The sequence below is a fragment of the Phyllostomus hastatus genome, unplaced genomic scaffold, assembly GCF_019186645.2.
Source record: "Phyllostomus hastatus isolate PE091 unplaced genomic scaffold, TTU_PhHast_1.1 phas_contig_86, whole genome shotgun sequence".
Lineage (NCBI taxonomy): Eukaryota > Metazoa > Chordata > Mammalia > Chiroptera > Phyllostomidae > Phyllostomus > Phyllostomus hastatus.
In genome coordinates, this window is record NW_025333977.1 from 47914191 (window position 1) to 47938306 (window position 24116).

Genomic DNA, 24116 nt, shown 5'->3' on the forward strand with positions numbered 1-24116 from the left:
ATATGCAATACACTAAAACAGTCATCCACAAATATAATTACAAATAAAAAAGCAAACACATACATCAGGGCTCCATGACAAAGGAGTTGTGGGACCACCCATCAGTTGTTGTGGTCCTCAATCTTAAGAGTCACCAGAGCCACCAGGAAGCTTGCTAAATGAATGCCAATTCTCAGCTCTCAGTCTCATTCAGAAGTCAGAGAAATTCACAAATTACACTGACATCTTATGACATTCTGACCAGTGATCCATTGACTCCACTATGAAACTTGCTCAGAAAATGCCTTATTACTCTTAATACTTAAAAATAACTTTATTCTCACAAAAAAAAGCCACAGATCTTCTGGCTATGAAGGTGACAGCGAAGAAGGAAAAGTATCAGTATTCTGCATATCTTTCTACTTCCCCTTCCCCTGAGACCTCACTCTTTTCCCCAGGCTCCCCTGTCCCTCCCCCTAGTAGGGCTCTGCTCACAGCACCACAGCAAAGCCCACTGCTGCCCTCTAGTGGCTACTCCACCCAGAAGGCCACTCAAGAGATAATTTCTCAGGGGCAGTTTTGGCCAGCTTCTTAAAGAATCCCACTTTTCTCTACTGCCTCCTTCCCCACTTCAAGCAACTTTTTCCAAAAGCCCTGTTCATTCAGGACATGGAAGGGTGGGCAAACAAGTCAGTCAGAGCTGGTGTCATCCAGAGGAGTAGTTGCAGTGTGAAAGACAATAGGCTCACAAACATATTCAATCATTCAACAAATATTTTGAAAATATTTGGAACAGTGTACTAGGCATTGTTCAAGGTGCTCATACAAAACAAACAAAAATTCCTGCTCTTACAATGCTGACAAACTAATGGGGTGAGACAGTGAAGAAGTGAATTAGCTCTTCTCTTAGCTGGTGTTAACTGCTGTGGAGGAAAACGTGACCGGGAATAGAGGGGAAAGCTCCCACAAGGAAGAAGATGAACATTTATGGACCACCTATGAATTGAATTACTAGGTGTTTTACATAAGTCACCTCTCCTAATCTTCCCCATTCCCTCATTGTATCCTCCCCTTTTATCATAATAGCCAGTTTTACATGTAGAGAAACTGAAGTTCCAAAACTTTAGGAAACTTGGCCAAAGTGTTCATTAATAGCTGCAGGCACGGATGTTCTTGACTAGTTGTAGGAACAAAGCCCTGTGCCAAAGTGCGAAGGACACTGCTCACACCTGCCTGTGTCCACTGCTCACACACCCACCTCCTCCAGGGCCTGCCATGTGGCAGGGAATATGCCAGCCACCTTCCCCTTAGTGTTTCCCAGTCCTCATTCTCTGAAACCCTTTTGTTACTCTATGCTAATTCCATAATACATTCTCTTTCTGGAGGGCAAGGGGTTGGTGACGGTTAACTTCTGCTAATCACACAAACTAATTTACTCCATTTTTTGCCCTATTGTCAAATCATCATTACCCAGGTAGTATCTCTGGGCAGGGCCTTTTTCTGGAAACAGTTACTAATCTTAATAGTGGAAATGTCAGGCCCTCTAGTTGGGCAGTGAAGAACATGCTTGCTGAGGTTATGTCATTTACGAGGATCAGAGTCATAGTTAAAATATGTTTCTCATCTTCCAGTCTTAGAACTATCAGACTCTCAGAAATGCTACAAGAGAAAGAGTGCGTGCAGGAGCACATGATGCAAATCCATCTATCTCCTGAATGTAGAAAATCTGTTCAAACACTAGGGGAAATTATACAATGAGACAAAGTGAGTGTTTTGAAGATAAGGAGAATAAGAAATAAGACATGGAAAGGTTTAGTGAATTTTGGAGACTATAATTATCTCCATTGCAGATAGAACTGGCATTAGTGCCTGACTTTCAACACTAAGATTTTGAGGGGTCTGATTTGTTTGGTTTTTGTCTACCCATCTTCAACTTTTATACTTTCAGGATATTAAGAAAGCAGTTGAATTGAATTTTTTAAAAAATATTATGAAGATATTAATTCCATCTAAATAGCTCTAAAAGTATAATTCTATTCCAACACACACACACACACACACACACACACACACACACACACACACAAACACACAGATGGACTACTGCTGCCGAGTTCCCAGGCCACAAAAGGTTGTTATTATACATTGTTGCTCGTCCATTGTTTCTCCCAGGACTTTGTTTAATGGTTCCCTATGCCCAGGATGCTCTCCCTGCTCCCCTCATCCTACCTCACCACCCAGCCCCAAACGATCTCCCTCTCTCCAGAACTGCATTAGCATCCACTTGATACTAAACATATAATAGTGTAGGAGGTCTGTCCAGAAAGTATGCAGCCATGTAAAGTGAAAAATGGAGACATTCATTGAAGAAGATACAAGATACAAGAAACACTGTACATGGGACAATGATGCCTCAGTCCCTTTGAAAGTAGTCACCTTGGGACTTCACACAGTTCTCCCAATCACCTGCCCAGCTGCCCAGTTGTATTTTCCTGAATCTCATCAATGCTCTGAAATCTCTTCCTTTCAAAAGTGATTTTGGTTTTAGGAAAAGACAGAAGTCACAGGGCCCCAAATCTGTGCTGTAGGGCAGCTGAGTCACCTGGGTGATTTGATGTTTCTCCAGAAAACTCTGCATGAGACGTGATGCATGAGCAGGTGCATTGTGTCATGATGAAGCTGTTAATCACCAGTTGCCCACAACTGCAGCCTTCTGAATCATCTGAATAGTTTCCATGGAGGAATGTTCAAGATTAATGCAAAATTTGATACAGATTCGTTGCTCTGCTCAGTCATTTTGAATGCAATGGCCACACAGTACACATGCTCACTCAATGGTGTCTGCCTCCCCCACTGACTAGTACAGTGCAGTCATCATTGTTCATGCATGCACATTCCAGTCCATTCTCCTTGGCTGCCAGGTTACCCTGATGTTGCCCAAACTGTTCTCATTACATTAACAATGGCTGGACTTTTTCTGGACAAACCTCATATTATTGTTTTGGAGGCAGAAGCCATGATATCAATTTCTTCCTGTCCTCTTAGCACCAAATAGGCCTTTGCACTTGGAAAGGGCCACCAACTTCTCTCCAATTGCATCCACTTCTACTTTTTGGCCTGTTTGCCTGAAGTTGCTCTGCTATTGGAAATCCTCCTGTGGCTTCCACTATTTAAGATAAACTCCAACTCTGGAGTACAAAATAATTTTAGGACTGTATAAATGTAACTACTCCTTAACTATGAAGGAGTTGAAATTACATTTGGCCTTTTGAAGGCAATCACAATGCTGATGTCACCCCCGGCGAAAATGAGTTTGAGGCTCCTGCCTTAGAGGATCATCCATCAGCTCCTTCTACCTTACTGGGCCTCGCCTCCTGCCTCATTGTCCCCACACACTCTCCCTCCAGGGCCACGGACCTCACCTCTCTTCTGCCCAAATCCTCTGCTTTCCTGTATGCTCTGTCCTTTACCTGAAATGCCTGGGGAACTCCTTGAAGCTAGGAGTCCTTCACTGCCCAGCTGGAGGGCCTACTTCAGACACCATGACCTATTTGAGGCTGTTCACTCCTCTTCTTCCTTCCCTGCTCTGAGCTCCCATTTCTCTTTGTCCCACGATATATGGCCCTGATTGAACTGTAAGTTCAAAAAGGATTGAGTTTTCTTCATCCTTGTATTTCCAACGCGTATTCAGTGCTTCTAACATGGCAGGGGCTCAGCAAGTACAGAGGTGAATGAATGAATGTGAAATAGATATTTGCTTGTTGTTGATACCTGTGACCCCGAGGCTATCGGGAGATATTAAGGAAGGTCCTAAAAGAGTTTCACATTTTTTGGCATCCTTGGGAGAGATCAAGACTGACTTAGGACCAAAGGCCCCAGATTCACCAAACTGTCTCCTACTATTGGATACGCAGCTGGCTACCTGTAGTATTTGGTGGGAAACATGTTAGTAAAATGTTAATAATTTCTTGGCTTAATTCTTGTAATTATTTCTTTTATTAGAAAGCCCTTGTGTCAGCCTCTTCTTTTTCTTTTTCTTTTTTTTATTCTTAGAATGGAATCCACTCAAAAATCCTCTGATTTGCAGGATCGCAATGGGCAGGACTGGCTTCCTGGACAATGTTTCCTGCGTGGTCGCACAGGGTCCCCACCCAGAAGCGCCCCACACTTGGTTTAATGCTTTAATGCTACCATTTTGCAATTCTTACAAAATTTGAGCAAGGAGCCCATATTTCATTTTGTACTGGGTCCCATAAATCATGTAGCCAGTCCTGCCAATGAGTATATGATGCACTGTTCTCAACTCTTCCCAGTTTGCTTGGACTTTCACAATTTTAACACTTAAAGTCCCTCAAAACAGAAAAACTTTTTGTACTAGGCAAACCATAACAATTGGCCACCCTGCTTTTGGTCCTCAAGCTGCAAACATATGAAGCATGTTTCATATTGTTCAGTTAATAGTATGACCTCATGACTTATAAACAGAAGAGTCAATTTAGAACATGTAATATTCTATGGTACACTCTATTTGTGACTTCTACAAATTAATGTTTCTAAATACAACTTATGCATCTCTGCTAACTCCAGTTCAAAACTTTATCAAATCACATTTTTAATTTATAAGGGACCTATTTCAAAGTGTAGTTGTGGGAACAAATTGCAGAACCTAATGTCACTAGGAGGGCTTTAGCAAATTTATGAGCATCTGGAATTCATGTAAATGTATATGTGAGCACTGACTATGAACAACATCCAAAGCCTTGATCACTTTCTCAAGTCCTTCAGAGACCATGAAAAGTATAATGCAGTTGTTAACTGTCGGTTAGTATTAAAATTTGGGGGAATTCCAGAGAAAGTTCTAAGGTACTCTTCTTTAAGGATCTCAATGTACCGGATCTTCTAGGGCATCTGTGGAATAAATCCATTCTGTTTTAGGGCCAGAATTTTTAGACCTAGCTCGTTCCAGTGACCAGAAACTCTTCCAAAAAGTCTTCCTAACAGGACATAGTATGTCTGATGTTGATTCTATATTCATTTTAATACATTACATATACTTATCTATTCTGGGCAGCAAGGCAGACATTGTAGCTTCTCCAGATTTTAACCTAAGAGTTATAATACCATCATATGTGCTCTGGATTAAATTGTATATTCAGGATCTATAAGGTCCATACAATATTTAATCGTAATATTTTAAAATAGTGCCTCTGGGGAAAATCTAAAATATAGTGGTTGCAACTTTTCATTAGAAATGGCAATACATGAATTTTCAATAAATGTTAATCCTAAAAAAAAATCTGGAATACACTGTAAATGTAAAAGTCCCAGCTCAGAACTGATTTAGCTGCAAAGCCTGTGACAGATTTAGTTGTCAGATAGATTAATCAACTAGATAAGCATGGTTGGCCTTAATGCCCACTGATTTGTGACAGATTTGTTTAATCAACTAAATTGTCTAGAAAGCCCCTTCTTTTCTATCTTTGCAACACACCCCCACCTCATTCTCTGTATTTTCCCTCTGAAACTGCTCACTTCCTTGGGGAATACAGAGTGCAAGAAAATTCATTCACTGAAATATTTACTGCTCATCTGCTATATTTTGGGCATTGCCCTCAGGACTGGGGATACAGTGGTCAACAAAACAGCAAGTTGCCAGCTTCGCGGGGGTTACAAAATGCCTGTATCAGTTTACACTGCCAACAGTGTGTTGTGTTCCCCTTTCACCACATGCTAGCCAACACTTTGTGTTGGTCTTTCTGACTGTAGTTTGATAGAAGTGAATGGGTCTGTCATCATTACCTAGTTTCCATTTTCCTGATTAGTAATGAAGTTGGTAAATTATTTGCCATTCAATTTTCTGTCCTATAAATTTTCAGTTCATATCCTTGGCTTATATTTCTATTGGACTGTATGTTTTCCTTATTAATTTACCTTATTTTGTTTTGCATTCTGGATACCATCTTCAGTCTAGTTCCCAGATCCTGATGCAAGTGTTCATGCACAAGTGATTTTTAAAGAAACATTATTACTAAAGAATTATGTACAAGGAAGTGGATATATAGAGGGGAAACGGGTAAGAGAGTGGGTAAAGCAGGACAGGAAAAGGAAGGAAACAAAGCATGGGTGTGCTCTTAGGCAAAGTCCGGAAGAAGGCGGACTCTGCCGGATACCACCTGGCTCCGGAATGCTGCACACCCACCTGTCATTGGCCAAAAGTCATGCAGGATGTAAATTCTTTGGCATTTCCAGTTTTCCACGCATGTGGGGCAAAAGACTCTAGCATGCTTTTTAAGAAGAGCCACAGGAATTAGCTGTTGGAAGCAAGGTAGGTGTGGGGCCCCAAAACAGCGAAAAGGAACAGAGGGTGGAGAGCCGACATCATGCATTATAGACAATCATGTTATAAAAAGAGCCTTCAAATTTACTATTAATTCCAGAAATTCAAACGGTAAGGTATTTTTACCTGTCATATTTATAAAGATTTAAGAATTAGACCAAAGTTCTCACCACAAAAGAAAAAAGAAAAGAAAATTGGAACTAAATAATCTATGTATTAACTAACTTTACTGTGGTAATCATGTTGCGATACATACATATATAAAATCACTATGTTGTACACCTTAAACTAATATACTGTTATATATCAATATCTCAATAAATCTGGGGAGAAAACAGAACTCATTTGCATCGTATGTTATTACTAGAATAGAACCTATATTTTTCATTCAAATTTTGAACTTTACCTATTCCACATACCTTCCCAAATATTTTGTTGAAAGTGTAAGCTGGAGAAAAACAAAAGTTAGTGTTTATGCAAATCAAATGTGACTATTTTTTAAAAAAACTTCATGTTTGTAGTAAACCTTTTTAATATTAAAAATAATTAGGAGCCTGCCCTGCCTGGTGTGGCTCAGTGAGTTTTGCATCATCCAGCAAACTGAAAGACTGAGGCACATTCAATTCCCAGCCAGGGCACGTGCCTGGGCTGCAGGCCAGGTCTCCGGTTGGGGGCGCGCAAAGGCAACTGATCAGTTTCCCTTGCACATAGATATTGCTATTTTTCCCTCCCTTCCCCTCTCTCTAGAAAATAAATAAATACAATCTCTTTTAAAAATTAGGGGGCTGGTCAAGATGGTAGTGTAGGTAAACACAGCACTCCCATCCTCCCACAACCAAATCAAAATAACAACTAAACTAGGGAACAACCATCATTCAGAATCACCTGAAATCTACCTGAACAGAAGTCCTACAACTAAGGATATAAAGAAGCCACATCAAGACTGGTAGAGAGGGTGGAGATATAAATGGGCTGGTCCCACCCACATAAGGTGGTTAAAAATCAGGAGGGATATTTCAGCTGCAGAGGAGACCCTGAGAAGCAAGGGGACCCAGTCCCACACCAGGCCTACCAGCCCAGTGTTCCAGTGCCTGACAGAGAAGTTCGTATGAGTTATGGATGAGAAAACCAGCACAAATTTTGTCTGAGTAAGACAGGGAGGCCACTGGAATCCCAGGCAGTTCCTCTTAAAGGACCCCCACACAAACTTAATCGACTCTCTTTGAGCTCCAGTACCGGGGCAACTGCTCAAAAGGAACCAGGGACATACTAGGAGAAACTGAGTTGCCTGGTATCAGCTCAAAAGCTGGAGGGACAGCTTTCTCCCAGACAGAAGTACTGGCAGAGTACATTGTTCCCTTTCTGAGCCCTCCCTTCACAGAGCAAGCAGGTAGGTGCCACGTAAGTCAACCTGGCTCACACTGTTAACTCCACCTGGTGATTCCCTCACACTCTGTCCCACCCAACTTTCAGGCCCACGCAAGCTGTTTCCAGTGGCTTTTCATTATGAATGACCTATCTTGACTCATGCTTCAGACTTTCCTAAAAATCCTTTAACAAGCAGCATCTGGCCTTGGTGTGCCACCTCCCTATGCCCCAGCACTATTGGCAGCTGGCCATGGTGTACAGCTTGTCCTCTCCTGGGCACCTTCAAGACCAGCACAAGTAGCAACTATTTGCAGATTGTTATGTAGCTCATACTGGGTGGCCCCAGGCAGAACACAGGGGGCTGCTGTCCTGGGTCTGTACTTCCAGGGAGGTCCCAGAGCAAGAGCATCCAGTGGACAACTTTAGACCCTGTCAAAGCACTACCACCCAACCACCTCCACAAGTGACACACTCCAGCAGTGGACTCAGTGGACACCAGAGCCCTGCTGAAGTAAGTCCTGCTCCATGGGGTGAGGCCCCGAATAGCAATGGTCACAGCTAGTCCTTGCAGCTGATCTGCCTGAAGGTAAATCCCTCCCACTGAGGTTCCAACAGCAATCAAGGCTCAACTACAACAGAAGGGTGTACACAGCCCACATAGGGTGGAGGGAGGTGGGCACACCTGGACTGGCCAGCTTGGTTGAACAGAGAGGCTGTGACACAGGACCCTACAGGACACCTACTACATTAGGCCACTCTACAGAGCCCAGTAGATGCAGCAGCTCTGCTTAATGCATGCAAACAAACACAGAGAAACAGCCAAAATGCAGAATCAAAGAAACATGTCCCAAATGAAAAAACAGGTCAAAACTTCAGAGAAAAAAACTAAACAAAATGGAGACAAGCAAACTACCAGATATGAAGTTCAGAACACTGGTAATAAGGATACTCAATGAACTTAGGGGAAGAATAGATGAACTTAGAACTTCAACAGCATAAAAAAGGACATGGAAACCATAGAAAAGAACCAGTCAGAAATGAAGGATACACTATTTGAAATGAAGAATAATTGACAGGGAATCAACAGCACAGTAGCCAAGAATCAAATCAGCAATTTTGAATATAAGGAAGCAGAAAATACCCAATCGGAAGAGCAAAAAGAGAAAGGAATTCTCTCCTTGACCCCAAAATGAGGATAGCATAAGGAGCCTCTGGGACAATTTCAAACATACCAACATTCATACCAAGGGGTGCTAGAAGAAAAAGAGAGTAAGGAATTGAAAACATTTTTTAAAATGACAAAAAAAACTTCCCTAACTTGGTGAAGGAATTAGACATACAAGTGCAGTAAAGGCAGAGAAACCCAAACAAGATGAACCTGATGAGGCCTACTCCAAGGCACAGCATAATGAAAATGATAAAGATTAGAGGAAAGGAGAGATTCTTAAAAGCAGCAAGAGAAGAGCAGTTAGTGACCTACAAGAGAGCTCCCATAAACTGTCAGCTGATTTCTCAACAGCAGCTTTGCAGAGAAGGGATTGGCATGAAATATTCAAAGTGATAAAAAGCAAGGGGGACCTACAGCCAAGATGCCAAGATTACTTATCCAGTAGAGCCATCATTTAGAGTTGAAGGACAGATAGAGCTTCCTAGGCAAGAAAAAGTTAAGGAGTTCAACATTACCAAAACAGTATTACACGAAATGTTAAAGGGTCTTCTTTAAGAAAAAGAAAAAGATTAAAAAATAAGCAATAAAATGGTAATAAATATATATCTATCAACAACTGAATTTAAATAACAAAATTAATGAACAAGTAGAACAGAAACAAACTCATAGATAGAGGACATTTTGACAGTTGCCAGATGGGAAGGGGTGGGGAAATTGGGTGAAAAGGTGAAGGGATCAAGGGAACAAATTTGTAGTTACAGAATAGTCATGGTGATGTAAAGTACACCATAGGGATCACATTCAATGGTATTCTAACAACCATGGTGTCAGATGTGTACCAAATTTATAGAATGACCACTTAATAAGTTATATCATGGCTAATCACTATGTTGTATGCCTGAAAGTTATATAATATTGTATGTCAACTGTAATAGAAAAATTAAGTGTTTTAAAAAATGAAGTATAAACAGAAACACACAGAAAAAATAGATAACATATAGCAACTGTTTTGCATAATGATGCCTAGCACACAGTATTTGCTCAATAAGTATTAGTAACATCACTATTATTGTTAAAGAGAAAAAAAATGAAAGCTTCTAAACAGCATGTATAATTGCTTTCCATTTGCAAAAACATCCATCTTATAGGAGAAAGAGCTAATGTGCATTTTTTTTTAAATGTGAGATTTGGGGGATACAGAACTTTCAGCTTTTACTTTATACATGTTGTGTTTATAACATTTTCAACAATGAGCACGTGTTACCTTACAAGTGGTGATGAAATATGGTTTAAAAAATGATGCTTGAGACTTTGACCCTGGAATGCTGGTGATGTTTCCACTAGAATTTTTTCTCTCTGTTGTTTAGCTGAATGCTTCTGATTAAAACACTCTTTTTTAAAAGATTTTATTTATTTATTTTTAGAGAGGGGAATGGAGAGAGGGAGAGAAACATCAATGTGTGGTCGCCTCGAAAGCACCCCCTACTGGGGGCCTGGCCCACAACCCAGGCATGTGCCCTGCCTGGGAACTGAACCAGTGAATCTTTGGTTTGCAGGCCAGTGCTCAATCCACTGAGGCACACTAGCCAGGACTAAAAACACTCTCGTATTAAGAGTGCTCTCACCTAGTGTTTCTGTGCAGTGACAAAGGTATCACGACTGTGAGAATCAAGGGACTCAACAGGCAGAGAAAATATATTCTCATGAACACACAGAAGGGTGAGGGGCTGTTTTCAGTTTTGACAACAAAAAAGGTAAACCATATTGTTAATAACAGAAGAAAAACTGAATTCCTCTAGTTCCGATGTCTCAGTCGTATCTGTGAGGGTGTTGGAGGGACAGTGGATTTTTTAAGTAAATCCCAGTGGGTCACTTCAAATAACATAGAAACCAGAATTCTGTGAATATTTAGAATATTAAAGAATAGGCATTTGGGCCAAAAAAATGTTTGCCTACAAAATTTTGTTTCTTTCATTGTCTGCCAGGAGGGTTGCATAAGCTTGTCTTCAGCACCACCCAAAGCCCTCAGTAAAAGAACACATACAAGAAAAAGACAAAGCCTCCAGGTGGAAATTCAATTGTATTTATTTTTTTTATACAGAATCAGAGAAGTAAAAACCAGTACCAAAGTCCAGGTAAAATGGTTTGATCTGATTGATTTGGCTGCATACTTCTGTATGCATAGCATTCTAAATTAAAAATAAACACACATATGTCATATTATAAAATGTAGGAGTAAGTTTTTTTTTAAAGTTAAAGTACTAGCACATAAATGATGTAGTGTGTTAGGGAAACAGTCTCTGTCAATCATCCATTTTCCCAATTAAATTAATCTACAATTTCTTTTCGACAGCTTTTTTTTTTTCATAAAAGTTGTACTCTCAGAAATTACTTCCTAATGTCATGAGAACACGACTCATAACTACCAGCACCTGTGCCACTCCAGATCGCCTTCTTCCGCAGAGAGCTTTCCTACCACGCCAGGAACTGCCGCCCCCCACCCCACACACTAACAGTTTTGTTCTGTTTGACGTGCTTCCTGTGGAAGACATGGCATTTTACATCCTAAATACTATGGTGAAATACGAAGAATTACTTAGACTTAACAGAGTTGCAAATACGTTTTAACAATGTATTCACTTCAAGAAAAATATGTTTAATCAGAAAAAAAAGACCTAGAAAGATCTCCAAAATTATTTTTCAATTTCAATTTTAATATGACTTTCCTATGGCAATACTATTGGATGAAATGCTGAAATTTATTGATTGACGTAGGACTACATGACTAGATATCCTGGCAGTTGTTCTCTAATAAGAAAAACAGTATAAATAGCACCTTATCATGATTCTGCAGGGGGTTTAACACTTACAATCATAGGAAATAGCCTTTAAAAAGCCGCTCTTACATTGATTTCTAGCTTTAGTGTTCTTTAACAAAGGCCATATTTTAGGGCCTTAAAAACAAACAAAAAATTATATCTGGCTTTATCTATTAGTAAACACATAGTCAGGGTCCATATTTAATTCTGGAAAAATATTTATGTTCATTAATTATGTTTCAACTAATTTCTCTAGGAAAACTTCTAGTGTTTTCTAATGCCACAAGCTTACTAGGAAATTACTTCTAAAAATAGATAATATAAATCATCAATGTTTTAACTACTTTTAAAAAAAAGAGGGGTATCTGTTTCTTTTATATCTGATAACCTGAAAATGAGTCTATAAAAATATTTTTTAAAAAAATACAGTAACACTGCTCAGTTTTGTTAGGTCCCTTGTTTTTGTTTTTTTCCTTAGAATGTACAACTCTTTTTGCAATTATTACTAACGTAAGAGAAAAAGATATAGTGCTCCCTTCAATTTAGTAGCAACACAAACATCACCCCCGTCTCTCTCAGAGCACTTGGAGAGAGAGAAAGAATCAGAGGAACATAAACCATGGGTCCTTCAGGAAAAAGCAATCTCTTCATTGTGTTGGAAGCAACAGCAGGCTTATGCCCTTGTCCTCCTAATGCTTAGCATCGGCAAGGCCAGAGCTCCACTGCCCCTGCCCCTCCCCCTCCACATAAAGTGCACCAAAGGCTGCTTTTCTTCTACAACACTCTTTTGGTATAAAGGTTGTAGTAGAAAATTGCTGTTTTGTTCTTTTGGGGCACCTCTTATACCTCCTGCTTGTCTTGCTTTTGGGGTACTACAACTTGTCAATTTCCACTTCACAACTGGTAGGCTTCCCCCTGTATTCCATAACTTCTACTACTTCATCTCTGACCTTTTCACATGCCTTCTTTCCAACAAGATAGAATGTATTCTTTCTGTCTATATTCTGATAGATCGAAAAGGATCTTATTTAAGATTCTGAACAAATAAGCCCCCTTGGGAATTGAAAGGTTCCTCTCAGAGACCTGAATTATTGTCTTTCTAAAAAGATATTAAATTCATAGATTATAAATAATGTCAGCTGAAAACATTAAACAGTTGAGGACTTCATTGGCAATGCAGACAGAGTGCATGCCAGGTGAACCTGATGCTCTCGCTCAGTCCTTAAAAGCTAGTAAAAAATAATTTTTGGTTACATAAGAGGTATTGAGTACATATTTCATGCCTTTTTATACCAACTGTAGCTAACAGGGTTAGGGTAATATACTTAGGAATCAATTTTACTGAATTCAGAAACATATGTCTCCACCATACACCCACAAAGGGCATTTTTTAAAACGTCAGTCAGAGATCTGCTTCATCCTTCAAACAGTTTCATAGATAAGACTATTTTAAACACTTGAAATCTTAAAAGCAAAACTGACAAGGCTTCAGAATTCAAAAAGCAACAGCTTACTGTGTGTGCCATCATGTTGAAAGCTACGCTTTCCCGATGTTTTCAGAACAGTTTCAAAAGACAAAATTACAGTTGCTACTGATTTATCAAAAAACATTTGGCTGCCCTTTGTCATCAGCTACGGAATTATAGTGCATCAGAAAATAAACATCAAATTCTAAGCTGCAACTTTTAAAAAAATCCAACTTGCAATTTTAAAATGTTTTGTTTGATAAATGCTCATGATTAGTACCAAACTGGTCTCTTTCCTCAGACCTGTGGCGTAGGACTGTGGACACCACTGCCGCTACTCCCCTGCTAAAAGGGCCAGTTGTCTAGATGCTACCACATAAATGGAGGATAAACTAACGTGCGTGACGTTGTAAATACAGAGTAATAAGAATCATCAAAACCAGCATGGATTCACAACTACATTGTTTTCCATACAGCAGAATTTTACTATCCATATGATGAGTTTTTTTTTAAAGCTTGGGTTAAATATGTAAAGCATTTGGTACTACGGTCATCAATACAGTTTTTGAAACTGTAAATCAGGTCTAATTTTGTGTACATTTCCTGGACCAAGCCGCCTGTCTGAAGTCACTGCCTGTGGTCAGCTTTTTATGGTTTATAATCAAATGATGTATAAATTTCAACTAACACCCATAAAGCTTAGTCATGGGGCTGCAGAGAGAAAAACGAAGAAGCTATTCTGCGTAACCCACCACAGGAATGCAGGCTTGCAGAAAATGAAAATAGAATATTTATTTATGTTTAACTTAAGTTACTGTCAATCAAATCCAGGCAATGATTAAACTGGCCAAATGGAAAGGAGGGAGCATGAGTCGTGGAGGCAGAAAGTGGTTCACCTGCAGACTTGCTCCGCTCCATTGCTTCTCCCAAGAGGCCCAGGAAATGTCAGGTCATGGCTGCACCCAAGTTACAATGGCATTTATTACAGCCAGGTTAGAAAGGGCTCACTTTTGTTCAGAGCAGACTCTACATCATTGAAGAGGGGGATCAGATCTTCAGATTCCAAAGTGCCGAGGTCCACATTGGTTCCTGGAAGACAGTCCAGAAAATCAGGGAAACGGGTCTGCTGAGGATTGATGTTCATGGGTGTCTGTCCTGCATTCTCTCCTGTAACAGAATAAAAGGAAACCATTTTAACTCCTTTCTTAAGCTTTTGAAAGAAGGAGAGTCAAAGTGTTAACATAATTCCCATCTTCATCTGTGCTGTGCCTACATTTAACCAGAAGATTATTTTGCTGCAAGTCTAAAATATTCCATCTCTGGGCAAAATTTCAGCTGCCACAACAGACACTGAGTCAGTGACGTTCACCCCTAGGAGACACAGAGATGCCGGCTGAATCTTCCACAGCTCTGGGTAGACATGGTCCAGAATAGGGAAGTCCAAGGAGACAGGAAAGGTGCATGTGAAAGCCCTTTGGGTCTGATCTATGACCCATGCTTTCCTGTGACAGTTGCATGAAGAGTTCTTTTGTGAAAGAGCAGAGAGGCCCTGCCCATAATAACTTCCTCATCATGGGGTATAATCTCAGGATTTAATTGCAAGCTTCTATGTACCCATATCCTCCCTCTTTCTGTTCAAAGATAGTGGTGAGGAGTTTCTTTTCACCATGTTATTAAAAGGCTGTCTTCATAGATGGCTCCAGGGATCAATTTCAAAGCATTTTATGAAGTGGGTTCTGTAGGTCATCCCCCTCCCTCCACACACACATACACACCCCACCCAGCTACCTGCCTTTCTCACAATGCCTATGAGTCACAATGCATCGAGGGTATGAAGGTCCTGAGAAATCTTGCAGTAAAAACAAAACAAAACAAAACAAAAAAACCCACTTTTGTTTATCTTGTTTGTTTGGAAATTTATTTCCTAAACCCACTGAATCACCTAATCTGATTTTGGCAGCATTTATATCCAGATAGAACTAGAGTCTACAGAACACAGTTGAGAAAATGCTTGAGGACTTCATTGGCAGTGAAGGTTTTTGCCTTCATTGGAGGAAGGTTCAACATCTGGGGTATAACATGAGGAATACATGTTCTTCATAATAATACTATAGGAGAAAATGTACTGATCTTTGTGCCAGTAGACTGACCTTTTTAGCTGTGTGAACTTATACACACATAACTTGTGTGTATATGTGTTGTCTGGCCCTCAGTTTACTCATATGAGATTGGGATTATAGTACCTTTTTCACAAACTGGAGGAATCCCCCATGTGATGGGCTCCACAGCGCCATGGCTCTAGACACCATTTGCACATACAAACTTATATGCATACACAACTACCATAAATGTTTCCTGATTGTGTTAGAGAAAGAAGAACCTTGGAACTCAATCTTGTTGGCTACACAGTATTAGAACGGCTAGTTAATTCAAGCAATTTTCTGAAGGGACACAATATACCCAAAGACTGGGGAGCACTGATAACCAAGGCTAGCCCCCACACTGCATCATTTTTAAGAAACTCATTAAATTAGCTTTTGTGTCTCAAAAGTGCAGTAGTCTTCCTGAAAAGCATGCACAGAAATTTTACCATCCTGAGTAAAATTGCAGAAAATTCATTTTAACCACATGCATTAAATATTTTCTGGGGAGAAAAATTACATCTTCTCTAGTGATGAGGGAAACATAATCAAACTTTATTTTGGTGATAGCAAAACTTAATGACTTTTCTATGACTCATAAAATATCAATGTTTCTTGAGAGTATTTTATAGGATTTCAGTGCAAAAGGCAATGAAAAAATAAATCAAGTTTAGCCACATATTGAAAACATCAAAATAGAAAAGAAAATCCAAAATAACTTTTTCTACCCACTAGAGCATAAGAAATGGAAGTGACGTTTAAAATCTCCAATCTCAGGTGCCAGATGTATTTTTTCTTTATCTCCAGTTAAAATAATTATCTCAATTTTCTATTTAACTTTCTAATAACTCAAGAATACATTTTTTAGCCAAACAAAAGCTCCCTGTTTTAAAGAATTCCTATTATCCTTTCTCTTCAGACATTGAAAACATGAGGAGACTAGTTAGGGATTTTTGTTGAGGTTAACAATTTTAAAATGCCTCTCTTTGGAGCAACCCTGCAATCTCATTGTAATCTTTTCACTTAACAATTTAAATATAACAAATATTTGTTTGGAGCAACTTTGCAATCCTTTTGGTCTTTGTAGTAGTATCCATTTAAAAAGTGGGAGAGATAAAAATCATGCAAATCTTACAGGGGTGTGATAATTTCAGAATATTCTGGAAGGATGAATAACTTCCCAGGCTTTGCTCTTGCTATCTATCTCCTGTACTCTGTTCACACCAAGTCCAACTGTTGTTTCCAGAGCATTTTGCAAGGGCAGTGCTCAGCTGGCTCCTCCCATTCAATATGTGGTCAGTGGATCTAACCCACCTTTTCTAGCTACACTTGAGCTCTGTCCACTGTCAACTGCTCCTCATTTTGTTCGAGTGTAATCACATTTCTCCTTTCCAGAGGGTTCACGTCCACTTCCTATAAAGATGTCACAGAAGTGACCCTAAACTCAGTGGGATGATACTCATTTAACCAGGTTAACTTGGAGCCCTAACACTTACCAAGTTCCTTCTGTACATCACCTCAACCTTCTCAGAAGGAGGGGAAATGAAGGCCAAGCTCTGTGATCTCATGACTCCTCACAACTCGAAGAAGTGAGCACATTATTCCCCCTTTATAGGTGAGAAATCTGTGTCCCAGGGAGGCTACAGGACTTACCCAGGAAGTGGGGAAGCAAGGATTCCACTTAGGTTGCCTGCCTGTGAGGACCATGTTCTTTTCAGGAAAACAATTCTACATTGAGGCTTTAAAACATTTCCTATTTACACACTCAAGGCCATATATTTATTTGTTTGTTTGTTTGTTTATATTTATGTCAAGCTTAGATTTAGGTCCTTAGTCTTTTTTTATTTAACTTTGCTTTTTACATTTACTGGCTTCCCACTGTATAAAAGATGAAGCAAAAGAATATTAAACATAGGAAGGAACCACTCCAAAGAGGGCAAAACAAATCTCACACCGAAAAATAAAGGAATGAAGAAAGAAAGGGAGGCAGGAACAGAGGGGAAAAATTGAGGTAATAAATTAAAGTAAAACTAAACAAATAGTTAAAACTATTCCTGGGTGACTCTTCACAAGACAGTCTGTACAATCCTCTAAAAGTGGAGATGATGCCCTGCCTCATCTCCAGGAGACCCCGGGGCAGCCGCTCCAGCGTCTACACTGGCTGGTGGACGATGTCTCTTGTCTGACTGAAAATTTAGATTCAGAGTGATAAGTGCAGGCACTAGGAGCAGAGTGTGACGAACATAGGCACTATGGGCAGCAGCAGCTGGAAAGCAATTATGTTCATCACAGAACAACTCATTTCTATCATCAGTGAAGAGAAAGGAGAAACTTGCATAAGAAAACTCCAAATAGTGAACACCTCAGCTGTCTGTTATTTTTAGTTCTAGAATATCTTCTGGAAGTTTAGGACTTTGATAACTAACTCGAGATTTAACTAATAAAACCAAATCCAGTTTTTGCAATTGAAGGCCTTTCTCCTTGCGAAGAGGAGGCAAGGAAAGGTAACCAGGAAGCCAAGTGAGGCCTGGCCTGAAGGAGGAGCAGGGACTAGGTTCAAGTCACCCTGACTCTCCTTTTTAATTGCTGGGAGAGGACATTATTACCATTGGGATTTGGAGCTGACAATTTAGAATCCTCTGAGTTGCTTAACTTTCCAAATGCCCACTGCCAATTGCCTCCCAAATGCAGTGAACGACATGAAAAAATCTGCACGCTGGTGGAACTACAAACCAGTAGCCTTCCCAAGAGCAAAAGTGTCCCATATGTTACAACTGAAAACCACACAGCATTTAACTCTTCACCTGTTGAAGAATGAAAAAGCAGGCGGTAGTGTATTCATGTGATTGTGAGGAAAGGGCTAGATGAAGCAAGGACAAGCAAAAGCAAAGAGAAAAAAAAAGCAGAATTTAAAATCTCATGCCCATACATAAACTATATTTGTATAAACCAGGGGGAAGGGACTAGAGTTTGTGAACAGTGCTTGGGGAGCTGGGTGGCCTTTTAGCTGTCATTTTATGTTGTTTTGAGATTAAGTGGTTCTCACTGGATTTTAGAATTGAGATGACTGAAAAGATGATTTAAAAATACAAACGCATTGAAAGTCCTTGCAGGCTTTGCTCCTACCTGTGTCCATCTCATCCACGTTGCTAAGGAAGTCCTCCGGGGTTGTGGGGACACTGTAGCACCCTAACCCCAGGCCACTGTCATTGCTCTGCTCCCTTGAATGATATGGTCCTCTGGAGAGAAAAAGATGGAGAAACTTCAGTGTGAGACCATTAAAGATATTTCAAAACTAAAATAGTCATGAAAACCCTAACCCAGTGTAGTTCTGTCACTACCCAACTTTCCAGGTAATGAAGAGAGGCAGACTTTGTACCTCCTTTTAATTTTTTTTGAAATATACATCCTAATGTCAATGTAATTAATAAGTTGCAAGCAAATAAAATGGGCTATTCATAGTAAAATGACACTGTTTTCTTTTTTCCTTCAAAATAATTTGAACACTATTTATGTAAATTTAAAAAAACGCCAAACAATGTTGAACACTGCTTCTGGATGCACATGGTATCAGGCAGTAAGAAGCATAAAAATACATGTGAGGAACACATGCCAACTTGGAAATAGTGCATCCACTAGGGAGAGAAGAAAAAGAAGACACATTTCAGTAGTAGAAGGGATGAATTTAAATATTAACTGTAATACTTATTTCAAAAATGTAAGGTCTGGGTTTTGGGTACATGGGTCTTACATTATTCTTTATACTTTTCTGAATATTTGAAAACTTTTAAATCAACAATTTAAAAAGTTTCCTTTATTATTTCAGCCACTGTTTGTTTTCATCTCTCTGTTTTTAGTAACTTTTCAAACTTGTTTTTATTTGCCAGAATCCTCTGGAAGGGCAGAAAAACACAGGAAATAGAATACTGCCCTTTATTTGAATTTAAAAGACTACATTAAGGTTGACTACTTCTATTCATGAAGATACCCCTTTTTTTGTTTGTTTGTTTTACTTTTTTTAAATTGATTATGTTATTAGAGTTGTCCCAACTTCTTCCTCTTTGTCCCTCTTCACTCTCACCCCCCACTCCAGTAGCCCCCTCCTCTGTTCATGTCCATGGGTCATGCATAAGTTCTTTGGCTACTCCACTTCCTATACTTGCTCTTAACATCCCCCTGCCTATTCTGTAACTACCTATTTGTACTTAATTCCCTCACCTTTTGCCCCATTCCCCCAGACCTCCTCCCACCTGGCCACCATCCCAATATTCTCCCTATCTATGATTCTGTTTCTATTCTGCTTGTTTGCTTAGTTTGTTTTTTAGATTCAACTGTTGATAGTTGTGAATTTATTGCCATTTTAATGTTCATAGTTTTGATCTTCCTCTTCTTAAAAGTTCCTTTAAAATTTCATCTAATAAGGGCTTCTTGATGATGAACTCCTGTAGCTTGGACTTGTCTGGGAAGCACTTTATCTGACCTTCGATCCTAAATGATAGCTATTCTGGATAGAGTAATCTAGGTTGAAGGTCCCTGCTTTTCATGACTTTACTTCTTCCCAAACCCTTTTAGGCCTGCAAAGTGTCTTTTGAGGAATCAGCTGACAATCCTATGGGAATTCCTTTGTAGGTAACTATCTGCTTTTCTCTTGCTGCTTTTAAGTTTCTCTCTTTATCTTTAACCTTTGGCGTTTTAATTGTGGTGTGTCTTGGTGTGGTCTTCTTTACGTCCATTTTGTTTGGGATTCTCTGTGCTTCCTGGACTCATATGTCCATTTCTTTCACCAAATTAGGGAAGTTTTCTTTTATTTTTTCTTGCCCATTCTCTTCTCCTTCTGACACCCCTATGATGCAAATGTTGGAACATCTGAAGTGTCCCAGAGGCTCCTTGCACTATCCTTGATTTTTTGGATTCTTTTTCCTTCTTGCTGTACTGATGTCTTTTTCTTCCTTATGTTCCAAATCATTGATTTGATTCTTGGCTTCATCCATTCTACTATTGTTTCCCTGTAAGTTGTTCTTTATTTCAATTAGTGAATCCTTTGTTTCTAACTGGATCTTTTTTATGCTGTTGAGGTCCTTACTAAGTTCCTTGAGCATCCTTATAACCCCTTTTGAACTCAGTATCTAATGGATTACTTATCTATATTTTGTTTAGTTCTTCTGGAGTTCTGTTCTGTTCCACCATTTGGGTCATATTTCTTTCTCTCCTCATTTTGGAAGCCTCCCTGTGTTTGTTTCTATGTATTAGGTAGAGCTGCTTTGACTCTGTGTCTTGGTAGTATGACCTAACATAGTATGTGTCCTGTAGGGTCCAGTGGCACAGCCTCTCCTATCTCCCCAAGCTATGCACTCAGAGTGCTCCCTATGTGTGGGATGAGTACACCCTCCTCTTGTAGATGAGTCTTGTTGCTGTCAGCAGGTCAATGGGAGGGATTCACCCAGTCCAGACAGCTGGCAGGATGGGCTGTGACCCCTGGCCAGCAACTATCTCCCTCCATGGCTTGTGGAGGTGGTTGAGTGGTGCTCTGACTCTGACATGGTCTGTAACTGTTCGCTGGGTATACAGGCTCTGGGGTTCCCCAGGTGGTGCAGGCCAAGGTCAGCCTCCACCTGTGTTCAGTCTGAGGCCCCTTGGCATAAGCTACAAAGTTATCTGCAGATGTCTGCTGCTAGTGCCAGGCCTGGGGACACTCAGTGAGAGGTATGGGGGTTGGGCTCAGCTGTTACTTGTTTGAGTGGATTTAGGAAGGTGTGAAGCCTACAGCTAGCCCAGCCCTTCATATGGAAAAGCCACTGTTACCGGGGTGAGACGATTGCTTGGGTAGGCCTGTAACTTGGATGGGACAGACCCTTAGGTAATCATCAGGGTGGGATTTACCACGTGAGCCAGGCTGATGGAAACTCAGATATGGTGCCACTGCACTGTGGCTCTGTGGGGGAAGGGTCACAAAAGTTACAATGGCTGCTGTCTACAGTTCTCTCTGGAAGCTGCACCCCAGCTCTCACCCTGATGCAAGATACTTCACTTTCTCCCCATATGCCACTGGTGACCTCCAAGCTGCTGCCCTGGTGCTGGAGCTCAGTGGGAGTGAGTCTGAGTAAGTCTGTGTGTGGTGTGAGGCCCTTTAAGAGGAGAGGCCTAAGAATCCCTCAGTTTCTCCTGCCGACCTAACCCCACTAGTTTTTACAGCCAGAAGTTATGGAGACTTATCTTCTTGGCACTGGAACCCTGGGCTGGGTGGTTTAGTGTGGGAGTGGGGTCCCTTGCTCCCGAGATAGCCCTCCATTTTATATCCACTACATGTGGGTTTGGAATCAGCCAGGTCCATGTTTCTATGTCTCTACCCCTCCATCCCTTCCACCTGTCTGGATGAATATGGTTTCTTTAATTCCTGAGTTGTCGGACTTCCAACAGCTTGATTTTCTGGCAGTTCTGAGTGATGGTTGTTCTACAGTTTAGCTGTAATTTTGCTGTGGTTGTACAAGGAGGCGAGATGCATTTGTCTATGCCTCCATCTCTAACTGGACATTGATATTCCTGACAAAATTATCTTTTCCCTCTGCCCAAGTGTTTTCTATTCTAAAACATCATCTCTTTTTATTATTTTATTGTGAAATAATTTTAGAGTCTCATAGAGGATGCTAAAGAAACAGATTCCTATGCACCCTTCCCCCTGCTTCACCCAGCGACAGCTTACATAACCACAATACAATGATCAAAACCAGGAAATTGACATCACATAATACTATTAACTAAACTATAGACCTTATTCAGATTTCACCATAAACACCACTTCTTAATTATTATGGTCTCTATTTGCCACATGGAATGCTTCTCCCCACACTGGCCACATAAAACCACTAGAATCTTCCAAATAATTACTGTGCAACACCATCCCATAGAAATTATAAGTTTATCCCCATTTTAAAATTATTGACTAGGAATTTGAGATTTTTTTAAAAAGTAGGTAACTTCCTCTGCTTTTATTTTTTCTGCTACCACCCTCTACTTGCTGCCTCTATTCTCACTCTAACTTCTAGCTCCCCACCTTCTCCCAACATAAACAAAGGCTCACCATACTCTGGACCACAAAATAAAGAAAGCAAAAAGAAATGACTCCAAAATGTTAACTTACCCATTGAGGAAAGGATCTGAGCTATTATTAGTGATGGATCTCATGTCTGGGGTCATGGCGGGTGGGTTGACAGCAGCCTGAACCGTGGCCAGAGTCTCTGCTTCCATGGGGAGCTGTCTACAGAGGGCGGCTTCCTGGAGAAATATACCAGTCACAGGGAGAGGCAAGAGTTATTCCCTTGGTCACAAGGATCGGAGCGTAGCACGTGCCCCACGAAAATGTTTTACCAAATACAAAGCATTTTACATTTATTCCTAATTTGCCTGCGGACACCTAAAGTAGCAACTGTCCCACCCATCCAATTCTTTAAATAGCTAATTTGCATAAAGGCCTCTCAAGACACTTTCTCAGAGACAAGGCTATTTTTATCCCAGACACTCAGACCAAATCTAAATCACTCAAAGCAACTGGACTCCTCTAGACTAGTAGGTACCTTCTGCTCTCTACCATTTATCAGTCCTTAAAAATCTGAATTATAGAGTTCAGGCTCTACATTAAGTTATATCATTAAGTCTTCTGGCAATTTTATGTCAGTAGCCAGGAGAGCAAAACAATCAGTTAAAATTTCTTTGTCAATCAGTCTTTCCATTTAACTAATTGTTTTGTTGACCTGACTAAAACAGCTGAAGGTTAGGGAAGCATGTAGACACAATCTAAATCCTACTGCTGATTAACTGAGAGCATCTGGATTTCATTAGTAAAAATTAGGAGCTAGAATTATTCTTTTAAAGCTATCATCTCTTTGCCCAGGAGAGTCAATCCAAAAGTTATGGATTTGACTGCAATTTTTTTCTCTAGGTATAACCTCCGAGGAGTCTCTCCCATCTTGACAAACATGACCAGACATTAAATTTCTTTCAAATTTGCTGCTCTTTCCAGAGAAGAATACATTTGTATGTTTATACTTCATCCAAAAATCAAGACTGGACCCTTCCTATATGTACGCCTATCAGTTGCCCACTTTCCAGGCTAATGACATTGATCTTACTGTCCCTTAAACTCTCAAACCATGGTAACAATGGTGAAGAGAATATTTAAGCCACCTAAGTTACAGTATCTTTGTTAGATCTGTTCCAGTCCTAACATGCTATGATTTTAGAGAGTAACTGCTGTCTAGACAAGTCTAATGAAGTCATCGGCTATAAAAATTTTCGGTTACTAGAGTTCATTGCACTGTTACTAGGTGTTCTGGTAGCATGACTCTTACAAGCTGAGAGAGACCTGATTGACAAGACACTGCATTGCTAATGTATACTGAACTTAGGGCTCTTGGTTCACTCCTGCTCTTTCAGAATGCAAACATCCAGAATACTTTACTAACAAATTTTATTCAGTTAATCCATAAAAAGCAAACCAGGAAAAAAAAAGGAGATTTTTAAAAGGTAATTAAAATCCATAATCTAAATCTTGGAAGTCTCTTCTTGATAAATCTAGGAAAAAAATGGAATATTTTCTGATAGCTGTCTTTCCATGGCAGGGAGTGTGCCCTGGAAACCTTATTCTCCAACCAGAGTTTACCTGAAGGTCTCACGTGGATGAACAGCAAGGACTAAACCTGCTGTGAGGAGACTGGAACCCACCAACCCCTTAAGCACACTCACACACTAATAAACATGGGGTTATCCCCCAAACTGATATCCTTTGAAACATACAAATTGAAGAAATGGCTACATTTCATTGTATTTGACATCATTTGAGCA

The 24116-nt window shown here is 40.0% G+C and overlaps 1 protein-coding gene across 1 annotated transcript in view; it reads right to left on the reverse strand.

The window, feature by feature from the left end:
* Positions 1 to 10919: 10919 nt before the first annotated feature.
* The window catches only part of WWTR1 (WW domain containing transcription regulator 1), a 132305-nt gene continuing 119108 nt past the window's right edge, over positions 10920 to 24116 (reverse strand). Inside the window, exons 5-7 of the mRNA XM_045851395.1 lie at positions 22417 to 22550; positions 18405 to 18517; positions 10920 to 14304 (exon numbers count right to left, since the gene is read on the reverse strand). Coding sequence (XP_045707351.1) covers positions 14120 to 14304; positions 18405 to 18517; positions 22417 to 22550 — 432 coding nt within the window. The 3' untranslated portion in view covers positions 10920 to 14119. The remainder of the gene's footprint in view (positions 14305 to 18404; positions 18518 to 22416; positions 22551 to 24116) is intronic.